The sequence below is a fragment of the Microcebus murinus genome, chromosome 10, assembly GCF_040939455.1.
Source record: "Microcebus murinus isolate Inina chromosome 10, M.murinus_Inina_mat1.0, whole genome shotgun sequence".
In the NCBI taxonomy this organism is placed as follows: Eukaryota; Metazoa; Chordata; class Mammalia; order Primates; family Cheirogaleidae; genus Microcebus; species Microcebus murinus.
This window is the reverse complement of record NC_134113.1, coordinates 26,754,094-26,780,727: the sequence shown is the minus strand read 5'-3', so window position 1 is coordinate 26,780,727 and position 26,634 is coordinate 26,754,094. Positions and strand designations below refer to the sequence as shown.

General features: G+C 39.6%; 1 protein-coding gene across 1 annotated transcript in view; it reads left to right on the top strand.

Moving 5' to 3' along the window:
- Window positions 1-26,634, top strand: part of PLEKHG7 (pleckstrin homology and RhoGEF domain containing G7) — a 52,675-nt gene that overhangs the window by 19,589 nt on the left and 6,452 nt on the right. The window contains exons 5-13 of the mRNA XM_020287931.2: window positions 2,697-2,792; window positions 3,763-3,906; window positions 6,990-7,085; window positions 7,658-7,759; window positions 10,795-10,908; window positions 18,158-18,332; window positions 19,910-20,025; window positions 20,357-20,450; window positions 24,900-24,979. Of these exons, the coding sequence (XP_020143520.2) occupies window positions 2,697-2,792; window positions 3,763-3,906; window positions 6,990-7,085; window positions 7,658-7,759; window positions 10,795-10,908; window positions 18,158-18,332; window positions 19,910-20,025; window positions 20,357-20,450; window positions 24,900-24,979 (1,017 nt within the window). The remainder of the gene's footprint in view (window positions 1-2,696; window positions 2,793-3,762; window positions 3,907-6,989; window positions 7,086-7,657; window positions 7,760-10,794; window positions 10,909-18,157; window positions 18,333-19,909; window positions 20,026-20,356; window positions 20,451-24,899; window positions 24,980-26,634) is intronic.

The window sequence follows — 26,634 nt, the reverse complement described above, 5'->3', positions numbered from 1 at the left end:
CCTTCCTTTATCCTCTTAGCCTTATCCAGGAGGTAATTCACATCTTTATAAACGGTGATCCGCACCAAAGTAACAAGCACACCTCTAAGTTGTACTGGATTTTCCTAGTCTAGTACAGGTTTTTACTTTTCTTTCCCTTTTTCCTTCCTTTTACTCCCTCTTTTTTTCCCAACTATCTGTACAATATTAGTAATGAAAGCTAACACACATATGTAATGTTTACCACATTGCCAGGCACTGTTTCTCATTACTTGTATTCTTGTCTGTAGATGTTATAGTTTACATATGTGAATTCGTAAGTTCTCACAACGATCCAACAAGCTAGGTAACCTCCATGTTGCAAATGGAAAAACAGGTTCAGAGAGGTTGCATAGTTTGCCCAAGGTCACACAGCTCATGAGCAGCAGAGCAGGGATTTGTCTCCAGCAGTCCCAGGCTGTCTGGCTCTGAGTCTGTTCTCCAGCTCGGTCCTGCCCCCCCCCCCCAACCTTAGGGATCCTTGTAACCAGATCTGGACACTCCTCCCTCCGTCTCTCACTGGAGCTCTCAAAGAAAGATCCTGTCTGTTCTCACTGGTTCAACTCCATCTCTTTGTCAACCACTCCAAAATGTATGTATGCAATGTTTGGTTTTTTTTTGTTTGTTTGTTTTTTAAGTCAGTGTCTCACTCTGTCACCCGGACTAGAGTGCTGTGGCGTCAGCCTAGCTCACAGCAACCTCAAACTCCTGTGCTCAAGCAATCCTCCTGCCTCAGCCTCCTGAGTAGCTGGAACTACAGGCATGCACCACCATGCCTGGCTAATTTTTTTTATTTTTAGGTGCCTGGCTAATTTCTTTATATTTTTAGTAGAGATGGAGTCTTGCTCTTGCTGAGGCTGGTCTCAAACTCCTGACCTTGAGCCATCCTCCCACCTGAGCCTCCCAGAGTGCTAGAATTACAGGTGTGAGCCACCGTGTCCGGCCTAGGTATTCAATCTTAACCTTCACCTGGGCTCCAGTTCCACGTCACCAATACCTATTGCACACCTCCATTCCACCTACTTCTTCATGACTAAGTTTGAGACTCCACAGTTAACCTTACACCCTCTCAAATACCTTTCAAATGCTTCTCACGGCCTCTCCTAACCAACACCGCCTCAGTGGAAGCAACAGGGCACTAAATGGGCCTGTTACTCTCGAGACTTAATGTGGCCACTCAGACAACTGTCTCCTCCCTTCTCGCTGGAATCCCCACCAAGCTATGTGGCCAGGACGTGGAGCAAACCCATGGCAAGCCACAGTGAGTGCCCATCAAAGTACGGGGCCAGCACCCACTTTCCCACAACTCCAACGCTGCTTCCATTGTCTCAGCTTCTTTCTTTCCCAACTGGCTGCTGATTTTTTTATTTCCACAACATGCAGTCGCCATGGTTTCAGACATCAACAAAAGGCACATGTCCCAATTGCTGTAGGAGGTCCCCAGCTGGCTCCAAGATTCCTTTGCTGCTGCAAAGGCTAATGAGCCTACAATAGATTTCCTCTTTCAGTGCCGTAACCCTACTAGAGAAACCAGCCCCAGCCCAGTAGCACATTCTGCAAATATTACAGGGTCTCCTTTCGCACACCCAGGGAGCCGCTGACCCATAGCAGCAGACAACCCGTCCCTCCTCGTGCTCATTAATATAATGTTGATTAACTTTCACCAAACTTTAGGTCCATGCCAATATCATGCACCCTGAGGCAACAGAACAAGTCAACAATTATTTGCGATAAACATTCATTTGAAATGCTGCCAAGTTGACTTTAAAAAGCCTTATACATTGTTATTTGATAGCTTCTTCCTGGTGTGGTTGGTAAAATGAACTCTTTAAGTGGGCAATTCATGATGTTGCAACGGAATACCGATGGAATCAAAAAAAATGCTCACACTATATGATGTTTAAAAAGTTTTAAAAGTTCCAAAGAATGTATAAATATGACACCGCTTAAAAATTAATTATGAATATGATCAGAAAAATGTTTTCAGTGGGTATCTGAGGGTGGAGATAATGGATAGCTTTAATTTTCATGGTATTTTTCTTTGTTTCTCAAATTTTCTGCAATAATCATATATTACCTTTGCAATAAGATTTTGAAAAAAAATATATTAGTAAAAATAGAGATCATAACAAAAGTAAATAGGTTATTCCATTCCATGGAAACTAAAGTTTCTAGCATATTCTGGTATTTCTTTTTTAGCATAGAATTAATTGTTTGGGGAAAGTTTCTTTAACAGTCTGGGCTTTAGTTAGTCATCTGTTAAATAAGGGGTTAAACTAATACATCTGATGCACCTTCTGATGCTAAAGCCCAGTGGTCCAGAATTTAGAAGTTAAGTCCGTGAAGGATGCCACGTCACCCCACCAGGTGGGCACTTCACTCAGAACCCACCTATTTGCTATGTAACCGTTCTGTGCCTTGGATATGTTTTCATTAGTTAAGTGAGAGGTTTGGATCAGATAGTCTCATGAGCCTCTGTCCTCCAGGTCTGACATCCTGTGGTCCTGTGGCTCAGACTAGGGCTCAGAATGGCTTTAGAATTGTCCATGGCTTAAAGACAGAAGGTGCAGTCTGTTCTCAGGAATGGTAGAGAACGAATGAAAGATGCTGAGGCTATTGACGTTGTGCTGTTAAAGAATGTATGTTTGAAAATCTTGTTTCTAACAAACTTTAAGCAGGGCAAAGACAAACATAAGCACGTATCCGACCTGGAAAACTGCCTCTCCTTGGTGAAGATTACCAACTTCAGGGGCTATGAGTTCTGCAGCTTTAAGGTATGTCATAAATTGTTTATTGTGTGGCATGGCTTTCCTTTTCTTCTTCTTTTTTTTTGTCATTATTTTAAGTTGTCAGATTATTTCCAGGGCTGGAAAGGGCCTTCTCTGCTCCAACACAATGAAACCTGGGGAAAGTCATTTTATTTTAAATAAAGTAATGAATGTGAGAGCACTTTGTAGGTCAGGAAGCCCCATACAAATGTTAATAGTAATTGCTTCTACTATTGACCTCTCCAGGCCTCAATTCCTCATTTGAAAAATAAGTTGTTTTTTTTCTTTTTAATTTTTTTTATTTCTTTATTTTTTTTTTATTTTCAGTTGGCCAATTAACTTTTTTTTTAATTTTTTTTTTTTTTAGTAGAGACGGGGTCTTGCTCTTGCTCAGGCTGGTCTTGAACGCCTAAGCTCAAATGATCCACCCTCCTCGGCCTCCCAGAGAGCTAGGATTACAGGCGTGAGCCACCACGCCTGGCCAGTTGTTTTTTTGATAAGACAATTTCTAAAGGTCTCTTTGAACTCTAAAACTTTTACTTTATTCTTGAGTAATTTCAACAAGTTTCACCAGTAAAATCCAGAATCAGACTTCCTAGTTCTGGGTTTGGGGTTCTTAGAGATTTTTTTTTTTTTTTTTTTTTTTTGCAATAAACTGAAAGGGACTCATGACATTCATGAACATAATCCAAAACATCGGTTTGAATCTCTTTTCATTTTAAGGTGAAAACGCCGTACAATGCGCATCCCATGCTGTGCATCGGGAGCAACTGGCATCCAGGAGTCCCACGGAGGGGACCTGGGGTGTGGGAAGCCTGCGGAGCTACTCTGCCCAGAGAGCTCCCGGGGCCTGAAGTGGGAGGTCGTGATTTCAGAGATTGCCTGTTCCTGCTGTACCATAAGCCAAAGTGAATAACGAACAGGTCAACCCACCGAGGTGGAAATGTTCTGTTCTCTCTTTTCTCCTCATTTACAGGATAAAACCTGGAATGAAGTCATGGAAACACACCAAAAACTTCCCACTGATCAATTAGACTTGAGAAAGCAGCAAGAGGCCGTGTGGGAACTTTTCACGAGTGAATGCACTTATTTCTTGGACCATTTATTAGTTCTTAAGATGGTAATGCCAGGCTTAATTCTTGTAGTAGATGGAAAATATTAATTTGGTTCTTTGGGGACCTGTTTTTGTCTTTCATATTTAAAAAAAAAAAAAGGAGAAAGTTTTAGGGGTTTTTTCCCCCTCTTTTAGGAGATCTTGAAGAAAATTTTATTTATTGTTTACTTTTATCTATTACTTGGTTGTCTCTTCATTTTTTCCTTAAACGTTAGATGAGATTTACTAAGTCAATTAGTCCAGCTTCTCATCTGATGTCTGAATCTCTTCTGCCTGATCTCACCAGTTCACACACTCCTGAGTCAGGGAGCTCACACCACCCTGGGGACAGCACATTCCATCTTTGGTCGCCTTTCTCCCACAGGGCTCTTGCTCCCTCAGGAACAGTGCCAGGTGAATGCTTTTTATCAGCTGCAGGGCCACGGTCACAGACTTCCGGGCCTACCATCCTCATGTAATCCAGTGCTGTTGGATTGCATGGCATAATCATGATGTCGTCTATGTAAATGGCACCCTTGAGGTTGTACAGTGCTGCAGCCCTGATCTGGTAAGGCTGAGAGCAGAGGATTTCTTATAGAAGAACCACAGGGCAGGGGAGGGAACTATAGGGCAGCTTCCTTGCAAGACCGTAGGGGAGCATGGACCACACGCCTCCCAAGGTCTCCTCTGCCCATCGCACTTTTGAATCCTGGTTACTGTGTTAACACAGCTAAAAAGCACTGTGTTGGCAGACCTGAGCTCAAGCCTTGGATCTGCCTCTGATTTTCCTTGTGACTTTAGAAAATTCTAGTCCCCCATATCCTAAACCAGGGGCTGGCAAAACATTTTCGTGTTGGTCCAGATAGTAAATATTTTAAGCTTTGCAAGGCACATGGTCTTTGTTATAACTACCCAACTCCTGTGGTGCAAAAGCAACCAGAGGAATGTGCCTGACTGTGTCACCAAAAAGCAACATTTAAAAAGCAGATGGCAGGCCAGATTTAGCTCACAGGCTATAGTTTGATAATCTCTGTTCTAAGCTATAAAAGGGGAATGACAATACCGTCTTTGGCTATCTCAGCAGACCATTGTAATGATCAAAGTCGTTCTCTTTGAAATCTGTCAAGTGCTAGGCAAATGTCAGTTATTTTCTGTAAGTAATATGTATTGTCAGTAACAGCACGAAGTCCTTTCCTTAGCAAAATTCAAACCATAAAGACACTTTATGAGAAAATTGAAATGTTGAGACCGTATCAATTAGGATGCATACAAAAGCAAGTTAGAGAAAACTAGCTGAAATAATATAGGATTTTATTAGCCCACATGACTGTAAAGCCCAGAGGTGGGAAAGAATTCAAGATTGTTTTGATCAAGGGGCTCAAAACCAAGGACAAAATTTCTTTCTGTCCTTCATCCTTGGGATCTATGGCATTAGCTCCTTCCCAAGGCTGGTTTCTCTTGTCATCACAAAATGGCTGCTGTCCTTGAGCCCGTGGAGAGAGGGGCAGAGAAAGATCTTCCCAGCATTCATAGCAAGTCTTGAGATTCATTCTGATTGGAGTGGCTTAGATCAGGTGCCCACCCTGAGCCAAATACTCCAGCTAGGTAAGGAAGGAATTGGCTGAAAGTAGTCAAGGCCCAGCCCCGGGTGTAAGATCAACTTGCCACATGGCACATGAGAGGCACAGAGAAGAGTAGACACTGACATGAAAACCGAGCTGTTTTAGGGAAGGGGAGCATTGCAGCTAAGTAGTAATCAATCAAATGTTCACCGCAGAGCACTAACTCCTGACCATACCACCCCGTTGTCCCAATGAACAGCATAGAACTTTCTATGCCCCTGTAAAACTGCCCACATTTTTCAAATTAGCATCTTCTGTTTACAAAAAGGTCAATTTGAATTTGTTTGCAAATGCACCAGTGTATTGAAAGTACATATATACCTCTCTTTACACAATCCATATGAGTTTCCCAAAGTTGCTTGAAAATTGCGAATATGTAACTCAGAGTAAAATAAATACACCGGAGGACTCAGTATTTTTTTAAATGGTAATTTCTGTAAAGCAAAGAATCTTACAGCAAAAAGAAGATTTCTTCCAAATTGTCACAATTTTTCTGTAGTAGTAAATTCTGTTTCTTAAAATTATCTATTTTAAATGCTTGGCTATTGACAGATTTCCAGACAACCAATGCTATACTGGATTTAAAAAGCTCTAAATCAGTGGTTCTCAATATGTGGTCTATAGACCAGCTGTTTCAGAATCATGGGCCCCAGCAGCTCTGGTTTAACAAAGCCTGCAGGTGATTCTGAGGCAAGTTCAAGAACTACTCACCACACTAAATAATACAGGAATGGGAACTGGTGAAGGTTAGCTATCTAAAGCCCTGTCTTTTCACCCGAAAAATTCTTGAAATAATTGGTCCCTTTGACTGCTTCCCATCTTCTATGTACAAAGCATTTCCATTTCAATCAATTGATCTCTCTTCAGTTTATAGGATGAAGGGCAGGCTATCTGTAGGTAAGGATTGTAGTTCTTCTTTCTTGACTTGCTGTGTAGTTCTCCTGTTGTGTGAAAGCATCAAATCAAGTGAGAATTACATAAAGACTCCCTTAATGTTTGCATTCATATTTGATACCTTTATCCTAATCAAAACATTTTACTAGTTAACAGATACAAGCTCATTAATTCTCTTTTTAATTTCCTGAAAATAAAGTACATTTGGGTCTTTTGCAGAGGAAGGAATACATGAGAACACAGCATGAACATTGTTTTGCTCTCAAGTTAGTACTATTGGCAAGAAGAGAACCTTGGGGATTTCTTTGGCTCCATGTAGCAGAGAAAGCCCATTTGGACAGATTGTGTTCAACAGGAATGTTGTTAGGGCTCAGAGAAGCAATAGCAACTTCATACTGAAGAGTACTTTTCCAACATGTTTTATGAAGCTTAAATGTCATCATTTGCATTGAATAAAAGTTTTAAACTTTGAGAATGCTGATTTCCACATTGCTTTGTTAAGTTATACTCAGGAGGTTTATGTTTAATGTTCTTACAAAGGGCAAGTTTCAAAATTTTAAAATGTAAATTAATGTGCATTTATTTTTTTTAAAGATTTTTATGAATACACTAAAATATCTGCAAACTCATGAATTTCTCCTGGATGTGGATTTATGGAGACTCTTTGCAAACCTGGAGGAGTTAGCTCAGGTGAGCTAAAGTAGAAAGATGTCCATAGCTATATTTTAAACTTCACTAAGGAACTATGAAAATTCATGCTTAATCTATTCTTATGGCTTATGTTCCATATTGGAATATGGCATATGATTTATTCCATATTCCATTCATTCCCAGGTAGGACTTCAAGTTAACAAGAGAGAAATCTAAATATCCATTGACATCTTTGCAATAAATTGTAGCTATTAGTGAAGAAAACCTTTACTTTTAATTTTTCTATGGCTATTTAAAAATGTAGATGCATTCCTAAGATCTCCATCATCTTCACAAATGTTTATTTTCAAATTAATGTGCTTTTCTCATTTTTTATAAATAAATAATATCTTTCCTTGCAAATGGAAGGAAAGAGAGATAGCAACAAGAATTTATTTAAAAGAAACTTATAAGAAAATATATACTGGAGGGTGGAGGAAAATAAATCTTTGAATTTTGCTAGGAGATAAAATGAAATAGGAAACATCTGTAAGAATGATATTTAAAATGCGTCAAATGTTTATTCCTTAACCCTGGGTGTGCTTTCTTGTTTTCTTTCTCTCTGGCCCTAGACAAGCCTTGGTTTTGTGAACAGTCTTTTCACCCTTATCAAGGACTATGTAGATGCTTCTGAGACTTCACCATCGATGGATTACATCTCCGTGCTCACAAAGGTAAAATCCTGGGAGATCTCAGCTTCATGAAATACATTCACCCACCTGCCGGGACAGTTGTTCATATCTACTTGATTTTTTCTTGTTCCTGGGAAAGTTCTACCACCACCCTCCCACAAAGGAACCATCCCTGCCTCCGCCAATCAAGGTTTTCAAAAATAACTTGCAGCTTCTGTTTTTCCATTGTCACGTCCCATGTGTGGGTTTTATTAATACAAAAATCTGCATGCATGGAAAAGCCATTTCCAAGTCTGTTTTTTAAATGACTTCAATTTAAAGCAATATTCATGGCAATAGTTTAGTGTATGCTAATTACATGGTTCAGTTGTTCTCCTAACAAAAGTGCCAGACTCTCAGAAAGAAAATAAACCTTCAAATCCATCACCACCCTTAATAATATTTCTGTGTGTGAAATGAGGAGAAAAGAGGAAAAGCTGTAGCCCTGGTTTGATAAATGTTATTTATTTCTCAAGTAGATATTTGAACCTCCTCCCCACTTTTTTTTAACTTTGAGTTTTTTTATAATCTGGTTCCCATCCAGTCTCATTTACCAAGATTTAAATTCTTACACTCAATTTAAAAAAAAAACATAGATTGAGATTTATTGACAACTTACTAAGTGTTAGGTGAGGCTGATCCCCTGTTTTCAATAATGTGCAAAACTGAGACCAGCCCTCAGCCCCCTGCTCTTAAGAAATTTTCAGTCTAGTGGGGAAAAAAACTAGTCCAGTAATGACACTGATGATTATTCAATCAAATTGAGATAAATGCTTGAAAAATAAATGGACACAGTTAAGTGTCCAACAAAGAAAACCTAAGCTGGGGTAGATAGTGGGGTACTTACAGGAAGGAAACACTCTCTGGAGAAATCATGCTTCAGAAGATGTATAAAAGAAGAATTTTAACAAGTCAAAAATAAGCAAGAAGTTCCTTTAGTGAACATTAAAAATAGATTTAAATAAGAAAAGCTTCAAAAAACAGGAAAGAATGTAAAGTTTTGGGAATTAGCTAAAATCTCAGGATCTCTCAATTCCTTGAGTCAGAAAATTTTAAAATTTAGTTTTTAGTAAATAGCCTAGAAAAATATCAGCTTCTCATCAAAACACGTAAATGCACTTAAAGATTACTAAAGAATGGGATGTTATTAGACTCTATGAGAGTCTATAATAAACCCACTTATGAATGTTCCGTACTATGTTAATAATGTACAAAGATGGATCATAAACACTTTTCCTAAATGTAGAAGGTCTACATCAGTCAGGTTAGAGTCAGTTGTACCACAGTCACAAACAATCCCAAATCTCAGTGGCGTGGCTCATTTCTCACGTAGGCTCTGCTTCCTCTTTCTCCTTGTCCTGACTCTGGGGCCCATGATAATAGAACAACCACCACCTGGAACATTACCAGTTGCCACGGCAAAGACATAAGAGACAGTGGCAAACACTCACTGGCTCTTCAAGTTTCTGCCTGAAGCAACAGATGGTGTATCTGTTTGCATTTCCTCAGCACATGGCCAAGGTTACCTTCAGTGCAATGGGTACATATCATCTTCCCCAGGAAGGGTTAGGGTCAAGGTTCAATGAACAGTAAGTAGTCTACTGCAATGTCTCACAAGAAGCTCACCAGCTAGGAGGTGGGGACATCTCGTTATTCACAGGTAAGCCATCTGAAGAAGTCACTCAGAAGGAAACTGAGGCTTGGAGAGGTTAGATAATTTGGCCGAGGTCATACAGCCAATGGGTAGTGGAACTAAAGTTCTAAGCCTGACTATTAATGCCTCTTAATCTTGGTGTCTTAACAATCGCTTCCTAGTTACGACATTTCTCAAGCACCTCAGTGCCTCATGAGAAGACCCTCCCTTTACCTCCAAGTCTTCTTCTCTGCCCAGATCTCCACATTCCTCCCTAAAAGAAACTCATGTCATCTTTCAAATTATTTCTTGCAGAAGCCCAAACTTGACGTTGCTCTCCATAACGTTTTGTCTTCTGAGGTCCTATAATGAAATATTTTTCTAGGTTTTCATCATCTCTGGCCTTATTACCAGCACTTTCTTTTGTGGCTTTTCAGGCTGGGTCTGCTCTTTCTACTCACTGTAGCCATGACACCACCAGCAATGTGACTTCCTCCTCTGATGCCACCACATTGGGATAGCATTGGAAATTCTCTAATGGGGTCCATGAGTTGGTCAATAAATCATCTATGGGCACATAGACTCAGCAACATGGTAGACACTATGGAGTCCTTAAAAGAGTGCCTGATAGTAATGAGCCAGAAGTATCACTAAAGAGGAAAGAATAACCACTGTTTCTGAGAAAGACATTTAACTGAGATGGTAGCATATTGTGTGGTGTGCAGTTTACCCATTGTATGTATGAAGATATGTCTAAAACTTGACAATCTGCCTTATTCGAAAATGAATTCAAGGAAGCTTTCAAAAGTGTAGTCATTATAGCAAGTTTAAGGCATTAAATAAGAATAATGAAGAAAATCTAGTAAGTGTGAAATTGAGTAAGACTGCTAAACAAAATGTGTGCTTCTAAATATACATTTAGTAGAGGCATCCCAAATTTCTACACATTTAAAAGCCAGCAGAATTATATTTATGGATATTTTTGAGGAATATTGGATAAAAAGTTAAATCTCATTACTTTAATCACTTAGTACCAACACAAGCTTAACATCAACTCGCAGGGTCACCAATATATCAAAGGCAGTATTTGTTAGTAGGTGCCAGGCAGGGTATAGGGACCTCATTAAAGCTTGAACAGAAGTAAAAGGGTGAATTAAGTTAAGACATACAAAATAGAATTTTCTGTGAGTATAGAGGAGAAAAGACTATTTATTGAGGAATTAGCTGTTTATTATGAGAAGACCATATCTTTTTAAAATAATGCTTTTAAAAGGAGCTATGTATGAAATCATAGCTCCTCTACTTTCCCCTGTTCTAGTTAAGGGTAAAAATGAAGAGAAAGAGAAAGTCAGCCGGGCTCAGCGCATACTCCTTAACTTGAGTTCTTTCTGCTCTTCTCCTGCAGTATTTCCGAGGGAACCTCTGTCAGAGCCACCAGACCTACTGCCTGAACTACTCAGCTGCTGTCTTTTATCTTGACAGCCTGAGGCAGAGAGATGACTTTGGAATTTATTTAAAAGTAAAGTACCATTTTCTTTTCTTTTATATTTTTCCTGACCTTCTTTGGGTGTACCAGGTATGGGGAATTATTATGCCCAAATTAAATGGGAAAGAAAGAAATAAATAATCAACAATATGTTTCAACTAGAAATATGCTTTCTTCATAAAGACATCATCCATTGCACACTCAGGAATTTTAAATGGTGCACATCTGGGAACATTATATCATCTAATATCCCTCCAGAAATTTTGGCTGGGGCTTAAAAAATATTTTACTAGTTCATTGTTTTGTTTGTGGTAGAAATTGGTACATTGTAAGGGGGGAAACTAGAATAAAAACCTGAGCTTTGTTTGTGACTAGAAGTTAGGCTTTTGTAGGATTTAGTCCCAGCACAAAAACCTGGAGCACCATTACGTTGTATTCCGTATGAAGGGCGCCCCCTAGATTAGATCACAGAGCACAATGTAAACGTTGTCGCATGAGTTGTACAACATGGCAGCTCTGGGCCCCAAGCATGAAAACATGGAATTTCTGCTGGGGTCCTTCAGCATTTTCTAAGAGGCAAACCTGGAATGAATTTTCCTTGACTTCCCTAGCTCTGTTGACCGTTTTTTTGGCATTGCTTTAGTCTGAACTCTACCTTTTCAGTACTGTGCCAGAGCCCTTTTGGGTGATCCATAGAAAATGCCTTTCCAGAAAACCAGCTCTTCCCTGCAGCTGCAAGAAGCCCCTGCAAAAGCCGCACCTCAGAGGTAGGGGAGGAAAGGCCACCACAGTTCCTAATGACTCAGTTGTGCATCCGTGGGCTTTTGCCATGGCCTTGATTCACGTGCCAGGAAGCCTGGGTGTGGCCTGGCTGACAAAGAGGGAATGATCTTAGGGAAGAGACGTGGCCCTATTTTTGTATTAATAGCTTCAGCCTGTCAGTGTTTTCTTTGCTACTTAAACCGAAAACTGAATGTTCATTAGATTTCCAGCATATGCATAATCATATTACAAACATTTCCCCCGGAAGTTGATGGATTAGACTCTTAGCTAGGCTCCTATCTTAGTCTGTTTTGCATTACTATGCAGGAATATCTGAGACTGTGTAATTTATAAAAAAAAAAAAAGAAGTTTATTTGGCTCAGGGTTCTGCAGGCTATACAAGAAGCATGGCGCCCACATCTGCTTCTGGTGAGGGCCTCAGGAATCTTCCACTCATAGTGGAAGGCAAAAGGGAGCCACGAGTCACATGGCAAGAGAGGGCATAAGAGAGAGAGGAGGAGGTGCCAGGCTTTTTCAACAGAAGGGCACTAAGCTGTTCATGAGAGACCCACTCCATGACCCAAACACTTCTCACTAGGTCTCACCTCCAACATTGGAGATCAAATTTCAACAGGAGATTTGAAGGGGCAAATATGCAAACTATATCAGACCCCAAACTGGGGAAAATTGAGGTATATATCTCTCCCTTCCAATCTAGGGGTAATTAAATTTAACAAGGTCCAGCCACCATTTTCAAATAACTGTGGAAAATCCCATACCATGTATTAACAGCCAAATTATTTTTAACAAAGGTACTAAGAACACACATTGGGGAAAGAACACCCTCTTCAATAAATGGTGCTGGGAAAACTGCATATCTGTATTCAAAAAAATAAACTAGACCCCTATCTCTCACTATATACAAAAATCAAATCAAAATGGATTAAAGACTTAAATATAAGGCCTGAAACTATAAAACTAGTAGGAGAAAACATAGAATAAGCACTTTAGAACATTGGTCTAGGCAAAAATTTAAGGCTAAGACTTCAAAAGCAACGGTAACAGAAACAAAAGACAAATGGGACCACACTAAACTAAAAGGCCTCTCTGCATAGCTAAGAAAACAATCAACAGGGTAAAGAGACAACCTATAGAATCGGAGAAAATATCAATATTTTCAAACTGTTCATTCAATAGAGGACTAATATCTAGAATATATAAGGAACTAAAAAAAAAAACCCAAATAATTCCATTAAAAATTAGGCAAAGGATCTGAGAAAACATTTCTCAAAAAAAGACATACAAATGGCCAACAGGTATATGAAAAAAATGCTTGACATCACTAATCCCCAGGGAAATGCAAATCAAAACCACAATAAGATATTATCTAACCCCCCAAATGGAATGGATATTATTTTTTAAAAAACAAAACAAACCAAAACAAATCACATGCTGTCAAGGCTGTAGAAAAAAGGGAACTCTTATACATTGTTGGTGGGAATGTAAATTAGTACAGCCATTATGGAAAACAATATGGAGTTTTCTGAGAAAAATAAAAATACAACTACCATATGATCCAGCAATCCCACTACTGGGTATTTATACAAAAGAAAGGACATCAGTATATGAAATAGCTACCTGCACCCCCCATGTTTATTACGGCACAATTTACAATAGCCAAGACATAGAATCAACCTAAGTGTCCATCAGTGGATGAATGGATAAAGAAAATGTGGTATATATACACAAAGGAGTCATAAAAAAGAATGAAATCCTGTCATTGGCAGTAACATGGATGGAACTGTAGATCCTTATGTTAAATGAAGTAAGCCAGGCACAGTAAGACAAATATCACATATTCTCACTCATATGTGGAAGCTAAAAAAGTTGATGGCATGGAAGTAGAGACTAGAATGATGGTTACCAGAAGCTGGGAAGGGAGGGTGGGATGGGAGGTAAGAGAGCTTAGCTAACGGATACAAATGCACAGTTAGGTAGAAGGAATAACTGCTTAGTGTTCAATAGCACAGTAGGGTGACTATAGTTAACAATAATTTATTATATATTTCAAAATAGCTAGAAGAGAAGATTTGAAATATTCTCAATACAAAGAAATGATAAATATTTGAGGTGATGGATATCTTACCATGATTTGATCATTACACGTTATGTACATGTATGAAAATACATACATATCATACATGTACCCCATAAATATGTACAATTATTATGTATTAATTATATATGTCATCCAACGATATTTCAGGAAAGGGAGTATTCAGTGTTGTTATGATAACTCATGATCTATATGATGCACTTCCTCAAACATCTCTTTTAATTCTTAACACACATCTGCGACATTGATTACATTGTTGCCATGTGTCCCTGAGGCTCAGAGAGGTTATATGACATTATCAAGGTCACATAGTCAGTCAATACACGGCAAAGTAAGAACTATGTTAATCTATTGGGCAAAAGAATTCAATGCTCTTCACACCAGGACTATTTCCAACTCCTCAGGGATATTTTCTGTTGCCAGAGAACTTCTAGCCTCATGAAACAAAGGTAAGGAGTCAGGGAGAGATTTGAAAAGAGTCAAAAGTGAATCTGCCTTTCACAGCCCCATAGAACAGAACAGCATTCTCACAGATACCAAAGGTGACTGGGTTTTGAGCCACTTCTCTGGGCGAGGCACTGTGCCGCAGGCTGCTCATCTGTGATCTCTTTGTCTCCACAATAACTCTGTGGAACTTGACATTATCCTAATTTTTCAGGAGTTTAGGCAACTTACTAAAAGATATGGTTGTTCTGGGGCAGAGGTAGGATTTGAATTCAGAGCTGTCTGAATCCAACATTTATTCCCCCTACTATACTCTGTTTTAAACAACATTCTTAGAAAACTTAAATTCTGTGTCATGTTACGGGCTGCCTAAAATGAAACTGTAAATGCACTAGGATGAATTTACCCTCCATACCATGTGAGTCTGGGCATTATGAATGTATGAACTATACTGGTGCGCTCCCATTAATGAATGGGAGTCAAGTTCTTCCCATTATCTTGGAAACAATTAAAATGATGCAGAGGAAGAGACTGGGAACTTGCTACCAGGTCTTTTAGATTGGCTCGATTATCAAATACTGAGAATTCTAGCTACCACGGGCTGTTTGAGATGTGCCAGGCATTATTCTAAGCACTTGGCATGGATTGTCTCATTAAAACCTCTTACCAACCCAATGAGGTAGCTACTCGTAATATCTGCATTTCTCAGATGAGGTTTAGAGAGGTTAAGTAAATTTCCCAAGGTTCCAAGAATGCTGGTTACCCCAGCCCTACGCCGCATCCCACTAGGACAGATTTCTTAGAAGAACATTTTTATCTGGGGTCTTTAACTCCTATCGCTATTCCCCTAAACACATTGGATTATTTATTATAAAGGGAAAGCAGCCTTCATTGATCCGGACCCATCGATAAAAAAGCTTTTTATGTCTAATCTCTTTTGATAGAAATGTTCTTTGTTTTCCCTAATGGACCTGAAAAATAAAGCCAATAGGCAGACAAAAGAAAAACTTACAGCCTTATTTTTATAGTTGTCAGTCAACTTTTTTTCTGTCTTCTGAGGTTTTCTAAAACACTAAAAATATCCCATGTTCCTGCCTGGATCTTTGTCTAAATTATTTACCAATGATGCTTCTTGCCTGATTGCTATCTGGAGGAGATCGGTGTTTTCACAATTAGCCAGAATTCCAGTGGATGCTGCCAGCCACAGCAAGGCAATGTGGGGCAGTGGCCCCGGGGTCCTGTGTTTTGAGGGGATCCCTGATGCTGCCGAGAAATCAGTTACAGGAACTGCCAGCCACCCAAGTAGCGCTGGAACGCTGGACTGCTGCTCCCAGCCAGTAGCCTTGGGAGTCAGCCACTAAAGCCACAGCTCTGCTCCCTGCCACTCCCAGCCCGTCCTCATCTGCCGGCTTCCTTCTCCATCCCTGCCAACTCCAATGAGAACCACAGCCACTTGGAGCTGGAGGAGAACTTGGAGATCATCTAGCACCCTCCACCATTTCACAGAATGGGAATCCAAGGTTCAGAGAGGGGAAGGTGATCCCCGTAGGCTGGTTCTTGGAGCCCCGTGCACCACGCACCCCTGTGCTCACTTGGGAGTGGAGAAGACTGCATTGGGCAGTATTCCCCTGAGGAGGCGCCCTGGATGTTTTCAAAAGAAATACTTTTGATAAAGCTGAGAGTGCGGGAGGGTAAGGCGCCACCCCCATTCCCTAGGACATGGTCAAACTGTGAAAGACAAGTGCAAATTGTTAAGCAGGAGGCCAAGAGATAAAAGGGGAGGGTTTGTTTGAAGAAGGGAAGAGAGGAAAAGAGCTCCTGTTTTCCGAAGAAGAGAATAGAGCCAGTAAAATAGTAGAGGGGTTGTGGGCTATGTATTTGACCCCACCTCCACAACCCAAAATCTTCAGTAAAATAAATATGCACACTCACCAAAACCTTTGGCCTGGGGGAGGTTTACAGTGGAAACTAACATAGGAAACCAACCAAGGGGCTAAGTTTGGTCCACGTTGTTCAAGAAAGAAACAATGTATATGGAAACAGGAGTCCAAGGGCCAGAGGAAACCATTAGACTCTCAGTCCCTGTGAGTTTGTAAATATCTAGGGTGAGAGCTTTGGACTTCCATGGGCTATTGGATTGGTGGGGGGTTGTGCCAAGTGCACCCAGATCTCTGAAATGCAAGGGCTGATACTTTGCATGGCATAAAGACATCTTTGTGGAAGTGGGGAGCTGCCCACAGTGTGCCTGGCCCACCTGAGGATGGCCCTGAAGGGTCTGGGTCACAAGGCATTTAATCTGGGCCTGGAATAAGAATCAAAGGTAGAAATGAGGCAAGAGCCTACAGCAGGAAAAATACTTAGTGGAAGGGCAGGATCCCTGTTGTAGTCAGTTTGGGCTGCTAAAACAAAGTACCATAAACTGGTGGCTTATAAACAACAGAAATTTGTTTCTCACAGTTCTGGAGACCGGAAGTCTGGGATCAGGGTGCCAGCATGGCCAGGGGCTGGCTAAAGCCCTTTTATGGGTTGTAGACGGCTGTCTTCTCTTTGTATCCTCACATGGCAGAAAGACAGCCAGAGAGCTCTCTGATAAGGTCTCTCTCATAAGGGCACTAATACTATTCCTGAGGGCTCTACGCTCATAAACTAAGCATCTCCCAAAGGCCCCACCTCTTAGTACCATCCCACTGAAGGTTAGGATTTCATTGTGTAATACACACAATGGAGGGAAACAAACCTTCAGTCCATTTCAATCCCTTTATAGCTGGACTCAGAATAAATTTGGTGTGAATGGGTGGGATAAGAGAAAAGGAAGAGAACACAGTCCTCATAGTCCTTCTTGATGTATTACTTATCTGCATACTAACCTGTGACCCGTGTCCATGGATCACGTGTCACCTTCATAAAAACCGGAGTCCCTTAGGTGCAAAGAAGTGTCACAATCAAAGAAACAGCCTAGCAGATGAAACAAATGTAAAAGCTACTCTCATGTTTACTTGGGTTTCTCAATATCATTTATGGAACTCCCATGTACAACCCACAGCAATACCTACTAAAATTCCTTGTGCTTTCTTCCCCAGTGCTTGCGTACCCTAAAATAGCATCTTCCTCCAGCCCCCAACTGCAAACTCTCCCTATTGGAAATTATCTGTCTCTTTATCCCTCTCTTCTCCCCCTTTGCCCTATGTCATGTAGATCAGCTTAGCCTCTCCAACTTCTATTTTCATTTTCTCTTCACTTTTGATCAGTACCCTGTTAATTCTTCCTTTTCCCTCCTACAGCTCCCATCTTGATCCTTCCTCCATTCTCCTAAGTGTCCATCACAAGGAGGATGGGAACAAAGCTGCTGAAACCAGAAATCTCCCAGGGCCAGGGAAAAGGAGAAAGAGAGGGTGAAGCCAGAGGGCAAAACTAAACTCTCAAATGAGAAGGGTAAACAAAGCTGGAGCACATATATTAATATATCTTTCACTACTACGAATGGAACATGCGGTTTTAGGGGATTTCATGAGATTTAAACTCATCTTGTGCATCTAAATCTTGCTCAATTTCCCCATTTAGGAGGATTGAGTGGTGGCGTTATAGGTGGTCTGATGACTACAGACTTTGTCACCGTTTCTGGAAAGGCAAAACATCTGAAAAAAAGATTCTTTCATTTCTTTAACTGAAGAGTAACAATGTTGGTCAATCAGTAAAAGTCAATACTACTCCTTAATCCAATCTAAGAGCCCAGTTGCAGATCCTGAGCTTGGCACTGGTAGATAGGTGCTTGCCAAATACAGTTTAATATGGAATTTTCAAGAGCAAAGTCTAGTCCGTGGCTTATACATTTTCCCAACCAGCTCGCAAGTACATCCTGTCCGTACTGAGTAAAATCTCTAAGAACTGCTCACATCCAGGCCTCTGAGGGCCTCCGTGGGAGAGGTGATATTCTGACATGTCTGCTTTTGCTTTCCCCAGTGGTGTGAGCAGAACGAGCAGTGCAGACGTCTGCACCTGCCCGAGCTGCTGGTGGCTCCGCTACACAGGCTTACCCGATACCCCCTGTTGCTGAAGAATATCTGGAAAAGGAGTATAGACGCTGCTGAGAAAATCATGATCTACTCCATCAAGGAAAAGGTGGAAAAGTCAATCCGTAAGTCCCTGAGATAAGTGAGCTTAATGAAAGAGTTGGGGCCGTGTGACTCCTGGGAAACATCTGGGCTTCCATCCTAGAAGGTAATTCCACTGACCTGAGGTCACGGCTGTCGGAAACGTGGACTCAACTTTGAGCGCGTTTTGTAAATCAAACACACACAGAACAATGGGCTCCGGTCACATCCTGGCGGGCCCTATGAGAACTCTAACACCCGGCTTACACAGGACGTGGCTCTGTCTCCAAGGGTTTCAGAAGTGAGTTCAGGCAGGAAAACTTCTACTTCCCAGAGGATGGAAGGCACTTTGTTTTTAACATCCATACTGAACCCACACACAAAGCGAATGGGAATAAACACCATGGAAAGCGTATCCGGAGGATAAATCACCATTCATCATTTTTTTAAAAAATCCCTGAAATCCAGAGACAATGTAAAACTAATGTCAACTGCAGTCTTTAGAAGTGAAACATGGGGATGGGAACTGAGCAAGCCCTAAGATGACTTAAGTTAATTTGTGTAGTTCTGTGCAATGGAAACTCAAATAAAGAAGTCCATGATTTATGTCCATAAACCAAGATTTCCTAGTAGGCATCAAAAGGGAACAGTCCAATTGGATAATTATCAGCTCTACAGAAATGATATTCTTTTTCTTTTGCAAGTTTTTGTTTTTTAATTTTTTTTCTCTTGTGTAAGTTTAAAAGTTAATTATCATTTAGTTGGGATTTCTTTTCTCTTTTGAAATTTTTTGTTCAAATTCTAAAATTACCTGAAGAACTGGAATTAAGTTTATCAAGTGAATAAGACAAAAATTCCAATAAAGACTGACTTTTTAAAAATGTAAAAAATAATTTTAAGGATTACTACTCATTTGAATATGTTTGTGAGGGAAGAGAATGGAAGCTCTTCTAGAGATTTTACAATAAAATATGGATTCTCATTATTGAGGGAAGAAATCTGCATGGCCTTCCTTTAAGTCTAATACCTTAAAGAGGATGAATTCTCAGGGGTTCTACTAACAATACAATTCCATGTGTGTATGCCTTCCAGTCCATTTTTGCAAAAACCATTTCAAAATCCAAATAGCAACATTGAGATTCTTTTTTATAAAATGTTGGAAAATTAATACAAATCTTTATAAGAAAAATTGAGTTCTTACCAAAAAGAAATAGTCATCCTCATCATGAAGTTAATGTGTTTTATGATCAGCACAAAAAGATATATTTGTCTTCGTTAGACTTATTGTTTTTTCTTCCTCTAATTACCAGCTCTGTGGTATAGGGAATAAGAGAAAACTACCAAGGGATTTATTAGTGTTATTGAAATAAAAATGCACAATGCATCTCCAACTTACCGAATTAAATTGCTTAAGCTTCATTTTTCTCTGCAAGAGGCTGACTTCAAATTAGTGAGTTTTCTTAGACACATAAACAGCAAGTAATTTGTCAAATGAGCCTAAAATATGGTTTGGCTCCAAGGGCAGCCAGTGTCTCTAAAAGGATTACTGTGACCTGGGTTAAAATGTATGCTACAATGTCACATGCATTTAAATATATTCTGAATGTGTCTTGTCTTTCAGGGGATCTTGAAGGAAAAGTGAAGTGGCTGGACAATTTCCAAAAATTTCGACATCTACAGGAGATTATAGTGTGGCCTCCACTTTGGGATAGAGATAAAAGGTTTTTCATTCCAGAGGTACAAAAAAGGATCAATTAGGACTTAAATCCCTTTCTGGAAGTTTGGCATTCAGGTGAAAATGCAATAGTCTTAGAAAGTCCCCATGTGTCCACTTAAAGAATAAATCTAGTTTTATGGGGCATTGCATATGGGGAGGCTAATGTTATTGTGACATTCTTGGGATGGTCCTTCTTAAAGGTTTTCCCATTCTTGTTCATTCCTATGTCTATCTGCTGGCATTCCCAAATGTTGTGAACTTTCTAGATGGAGTTGATTATCCCAGCTCCTTCATCATGTTCTCTTCCAATCACTAACAACAACTCTTTTATTTTCTCCCTTGTTTTGCAAGTGTTTGAAACACATTTTTAAAGAACACATGGCAGAAAACGTCTTGTCACCAACCAACAGACACCTTCTCTATGAAGGCAAATTAACTCTTGCAGGTAAATAACTGCTTCCTTTAAAAACTCAACATCTTTGCTACCTGTAACTTGTTCAATTGCCATTAATTGAAGGGTAGGTGGAAGAGCAGCCCTGGAGAGACAAGGTTCCCAGCAAAGAGTATAGAAGGATGAGCCTCAGAGGCTGGTTGCCTGGATCACTCCCTGCTTGGCTTTTTCAGCCTGTGCAACCCTTGGGCCAGTGACAGTGACTTCCCATGCTTCAGTTTACCCTTCTGGGAGGATTAAATGAGGCAACAGATGAACAAGCACTTGAAAGAATGATTGACACAACCTTTGTGCTCAGTAAATATTATGATGATCAGAAAGAGCTGCCTAACTAAAATAAGATTCTCAATCATTCATTTACTCATTTCTGCATGAAGCCTTGATTGGGCACCTACCGAGTATGAAGCCCTGTGGGATGGGACGTTGCCCATCTGTGATGCTGTGCGATCAGTGGGCAGGTGCTGGGGAGTAATTCCCTACTCAGTACATGGATTGAGACTCTGCTGTACTCTAGGTGTAGCACTGAATATCAGGGTAGCACATAATGCCCGCCCTGGTGGCTGGGCATATCCGGAAGATAGACACATGCAGTGTTTCACATCCAAGCACTTCTCCATACACTCTTTCCAGTGAGTTATACAGAGAAGTTACCTTTGATCCCATGTTGTAGGTGAGAGATCTGAGGCTCAGGGAGGTTCCATGCCATGATAGAGGTCACCTGGCCAGTAAACATCAGAGCACCACCTCCAGCTCAAGCCAGGCTGCCTCTGCCTGGTGGGCTTCCAGAATTATAGCAACTACCTTGGGAGCCAAACAGAGAGACCCAGCCAGGAAAATGCAAGCAACAAGAAGTCACTGAGTTCTCAGACAGGAAAGTGATAGGATTAAAAGGGTGTTGAAGAAGGAGTTATTAGTATCAGGATGCAATGCACAAAATGGCACAGAGGAGACCAAAGCAGAGAGACCAGTGGAGAAACCGGAAGCTCAGCAGGGTGAGGTGAGAAGACTCTGAGCTAATGAAGCAAAACACAATTCCATGTTCAAACATATATTTTTTTTCCCTCCAAAATTGGCCTCTACCTGAAATTATCCGAGATTTTGGTTCACCCCTTTCCTCTACCTACCCACCTCCCAAGATGGTAAGATGCATTGGCCTCTCCTATTGTAAAATGCTAGAAATGGCCATGATAGAAAAGGGAAAGTGCAAGAGATATTTCAAAGGCAAAAACAGGAGGAATTTATGATTGATAAAGTGGATGAAGAAGAAATGAGTCAAAGATGCCTTCAAGTGTTCTAATCTATGTGTCTGAAAGTCCAGTAACACTGTGGGTGGTGGAGATAGTGGGACAGAAAGTCAATTTTTGGCTTCAGGCTTGGGTATCATGAGAAGCCATGTGGAAGCTGGATGAACATCTCCTAGTGGGTGAAAAGCTACATTAGATGTGCCTTCACTTGTCACATGCAGATGGGAGACTCACCTAAGAAGGAGTCTTCATAGATAGACGCGACTTTTACAGAAAATGCTTCTTGTATGGTCAAATGTAGTGGAATGGGGATGAATACAAAACATCACTAACACCAGGCATACGTTAATGGCATATGCTGTATTAGTCAAATTCTGTTGGAGGAGGAGACTCCATATAGTATAGTCTATATGGTGTCAAATCAAGTTTAAAGCCAATGATATTTTTACTCAGAGTTGGGCATAGAGATTTGATGGGGGCAGGGTAACAGTGTTAGAAGAAGAAAGACATATCACTTCTCAGCCTTTTGGCTAAGATTAAGTGAAGAAACAGGACATGATTTTGAATGGAAAAAGCATTGGACCAAGAATCAGGGGAGCTAACACCAGTTGTGAGCTTTGGGAAAAATGTTTAAGTTTCTTTAATCTCTTCTGTAAATGTCGTTGATGATGATAATGATGATGACAATGATGGTGATGAAACCTAACACATATTGTCTTTCCAAATTTCTTCCAGCTTTAAAAAAGGTGTACTATTGTTCTCATTCCCAGAATGCACAAGTTTTCATAATTTGATTCATAACTTGCTTAGTAGAACACAAGGGCCTCAGTAAATGATAGCTAAAATAATAATTTCCTAGACTAAAGTCTTGGACATATAAGGTGTTTGCTGCCTGCTTGTTAAAATACAATGCTTGAAATTGGAGAAAACAAAGCTATTATTTCATTTTGACAAGGCTCATCAAACTAATTCATATATGAGTGTCAGAGGGTGGGGAAAACAAATTTAACAGGTCTTGAAGGTTGCTATGGACTGAATTATGTCCCCCCGCCCATACACAATATATATTGAAGATCTGTCTTCCAGTGTGGCTGTATTTGGAATAAGAAAGTAAGTAAGGTAAAAGAAGTCATAAGGCTAGAGCACCGATCCAATAGGATTAGTGTCCTAATAAGAGGATACAGCCTAGAGCTCATTCTCCCTCTTTGCCATGTAAGCACATACCTAGAAGGTGGCTGTCTGCAAGCCAGGAAGAGAGCCCCTATCAGGAACTGAATCGGCTAACTTGATCTGGTACTTCCCAGCATCCAGAACTGTGAGATATAAATTCCTATTATTCAAGCCACCTGTCTATAGTAATTTGCTATGGCAACCTGAACTAAGATAAAGGTCTAGTGTTGTTCCATTCCTAGCCCTATGTATCAGTTGGGATATAGATCCAGGCACTGGAGACAGAGATAGATAACAATTGCCTAAAAAGATAGTTTATTTCTCTCATGTTAAAGCCCAAGCTATGTGACAGCTGCACTTCATAAAGTGATTAGAAATCCATTTTTCTTCTGTCTTATTGCCATCCCTAGGGTATTGCTTTCTTTTGTGTAGGCTAAGATGATTCACCAATGTATCTGCATTCTACCCAGTGAGAAAAACAGAAAGGGACACAACAGCTTAGCCCTACTCTTTACAGATATGACTCAGAAGTTGTGTACTTTAATTCACAGTCCATTGGTCAGAATTTAGTTCCTGGGTCATATTCAGCTGCAGGAGAAGCTGGAAGGTGTAGTATTTATCCTTGGTTGATGTGTACTCACTAAAACTTGAGAATTTCATTACTACAAAAGAAAGGGAGAATGATTTTTGAGGGATGACCAGCAGTCTCTACAAAAGTAAAGTTTCTAATAGTGATGGAATATAATTTTTAAAAAATATTCAAAGACTATATCCAAATTGAATAAAATACCTGATTTCTCTTCTCTGCAAATATAGAAAGAATCTTGCCTCTCAGCTTAAAGTAGGAACGGAAATAGAAATGAATCCTAAATGTTTTATCTATTAGTTTAATCTTTGCCACCTAGCTTCCAGGGATAATAGCATATGAGAAAGAACTTCTAGAGTAAATATAATAAATGGAATAAATAAATATAATAAATGGAACAAACTAAAAAAATTTACTGGGTTTTCCTATGTTTGCTTTAAGCACCTGTCACATGCCCCTCAAAACAGACTCCCTTGTCCTCTGAAATCACTTAAATTTAACCATTTCTTTTTTCTAACTGCTGTCTAAAAGACAGCAAAATAAGGAAGGGGATACCTTATGCTAACATTTGGTTTCTCTTCTACTGCTATTCCCTTTTAAGGAAAAGTAAAGAAGCCTATTTGCCTTCAGTATCTATCCAAAGTAATATCGGAAAAGTTTATAAATATAAAACCATGTGAGAATATTTAAACATTTATAGACACATTGTAAAATTTGAGAAATTAGTTTTAGTGATGGTCTTAGCATGGGCTGCCATAACAAAATACCAGAGAATGAGTGGCTTAAACAGCACAAAAATTTATTTCACAGTCTGGAAAGTCCCAGATCAAGGTCAGCCCTTAATGAGGGCTCTCTTCAGGATGAGAGAGAGCGAGCTCTCTGGGGTTTCCACTTATTAGAACACTAATGCGACGGGATCAGGGCTCTAGCCTTTTGACCTCGCTTTAGTTTAATGACTTTCTTACTCCAAATACAGCCACACTGGGAGTTAGGACTTCAACATATGAAATTTGAGGGGACACAACAGCATAGTCCATAGCAGCGACAAAATGTCTTTCTCTGATAATATGCGCCCTTCCAATAACCACCCAGATGGATCAAGAGGCAGAAATGCCATGAGTTCAATTAGCTGATGGATTTGTCCTAGGCTTATTTGAAGCCATTACAAATATCACCCGAGTTATCTCAGATTCACATGAGATGTATCACAAATACAACTGTCTTTAAAGTTGGAAGCTTGGGCTCTAATCAAGTCTGCTTTAGGCAGAAATCAATTCAACATTAATGCAGGCAGTTTTCTGACCCACATGATTGGAGCTCCCTGGTGTGCCATAATACCCACCTTGTTTTGTTTTATTAAGAAATTCATTGATTTAAATTAAATTAAAAATCCTTCTACTTCCTGTTTCAAGTCCCCATTTCACCTTCTCTTTCTCTCCTCAGAAAGCACAAGATTCCTAGACGTTTATCTGTTTCTCTTTAACGATTTCCTCTTAGTTACCAAAACTAAGCGCAACAAAAAGGTAAAATGCTGCTATTTCTAAATAACTTTCTAAATAAGTTTGCTACATGGGTTTAGAAATATTTCTAGATAAGTTGCATTAAAAATGTAAAATATTCTTATACATCAAATTGAATCTCTCCCTCTAAAAAGTGGAGGCATTATAAAATATTGTCTTTTTTAGTCAGATAGCTCTGAATTGAAAAAATAAAAATAAAAACAAAAGCAAACTACATCTCTCAAGGATGTTGAGGGAGGGTAGACATTATGTTAATTTTTTTGTTTTTAGTTAGTATGGGCACATAAAGCTGCATATCTTTATAGGATACATGTGATGTTTTGATACAGGAATACAATATGAATTAATCAAATCAGGGCAATTGGGGTAACCATCACCTTAGGCACTTAACATTTCTTTGTGCTGGGAAAATTTCAATTCCACTCTTTTAGTTATTTTAAAGTATACAATAACTTATGGGTGATTATAGTCACTTTGTCGTACCATCAAATATTGTTCATTCAATCTATTTTGCACACATTAACCATCCCTCCATTATCCCCTTGCCCCTTGCTACCCTTCCCAGCCTCTGATAACCATCATTCTATTCTCTGTCTCTATGAGATCAATTGTTTTTAATATGTAGCTCCCACATATGAGTGAGAACATTTGATATTTGTTTTTCTGTGCTTGGCTTATTTCACTTAACATAATGTTCTTCAGTTCCATCCATGTTTTGCAAATGGCAGGGTTTCATTCTTTTTGTGGCTATATAATATTCCAATAATCCATTGATGGACACTTAGGTTGATTCCATATCTTGGCTATTGTGAATAATGCTACAATAAATATGGAAGTGTAGATGTCTTTCAATATACTGAATTCCCCTTCTTTGGATATATGCCCAGCAATGGGATTGCCAGGTCATGTGGTAATTCTATTTTAAGTTTTTTGAGAAACCTGCATAATGTTCTCCATAGTGGCTACACTAATTTACATTCCCACCAACAGTGTAGAAGGGTTCCCCTTTCCCCACATCCTGGCCAGTATTCATTATTGCCTGTCACTTGATAAAAGCTATTTTAACTGAAGAGGATATTTAACTGAGAGGATATGTTATTGTAGTTTTAATTTGAATTTCTCTGATGACTAATGATTTTTTCATATACCTGTTGGCCATTTGTAAGTCTTTTTTTGAGAAATGTTTATTCAGATCCTTTGCCCATTTTTTAGTCAGATTATTTGAATTTTTTCTTATTGAGTTGTTGGAGCTCCTTATATATTCTAATTATTAATCCCTTGTCAGATGGTTCGTTTGAAAATACTTTCTCCAGTCTGTGAGCTGCCTCTTCACTTTGTTATTTCCTTTGCCTTACAGAAGCTTTTTAACTTGATATGATCCCATTTGTCCAATTTTGTTTTGGTTGCCTGTGCTTTGGGGTTATTACTCAAGAAGTCCTTGCACAGAGCAATGTCCCCAAGCATTTCCCCAGTGTTTTCTTTTAGTAGTTTCATAGTTTCAGGTCTTATATTTTAGTCTTTAATCCATTTTGATTTGACTTTTGCATACAACAAGAACCTAGTTTCATTCTTCTGCATATGGATACCCGGTTTTCCTAGCATCATTTATTGACGAGACTGCCCTTTCCCCACTTGCATTCTTGGCACCTTTGTCAAAG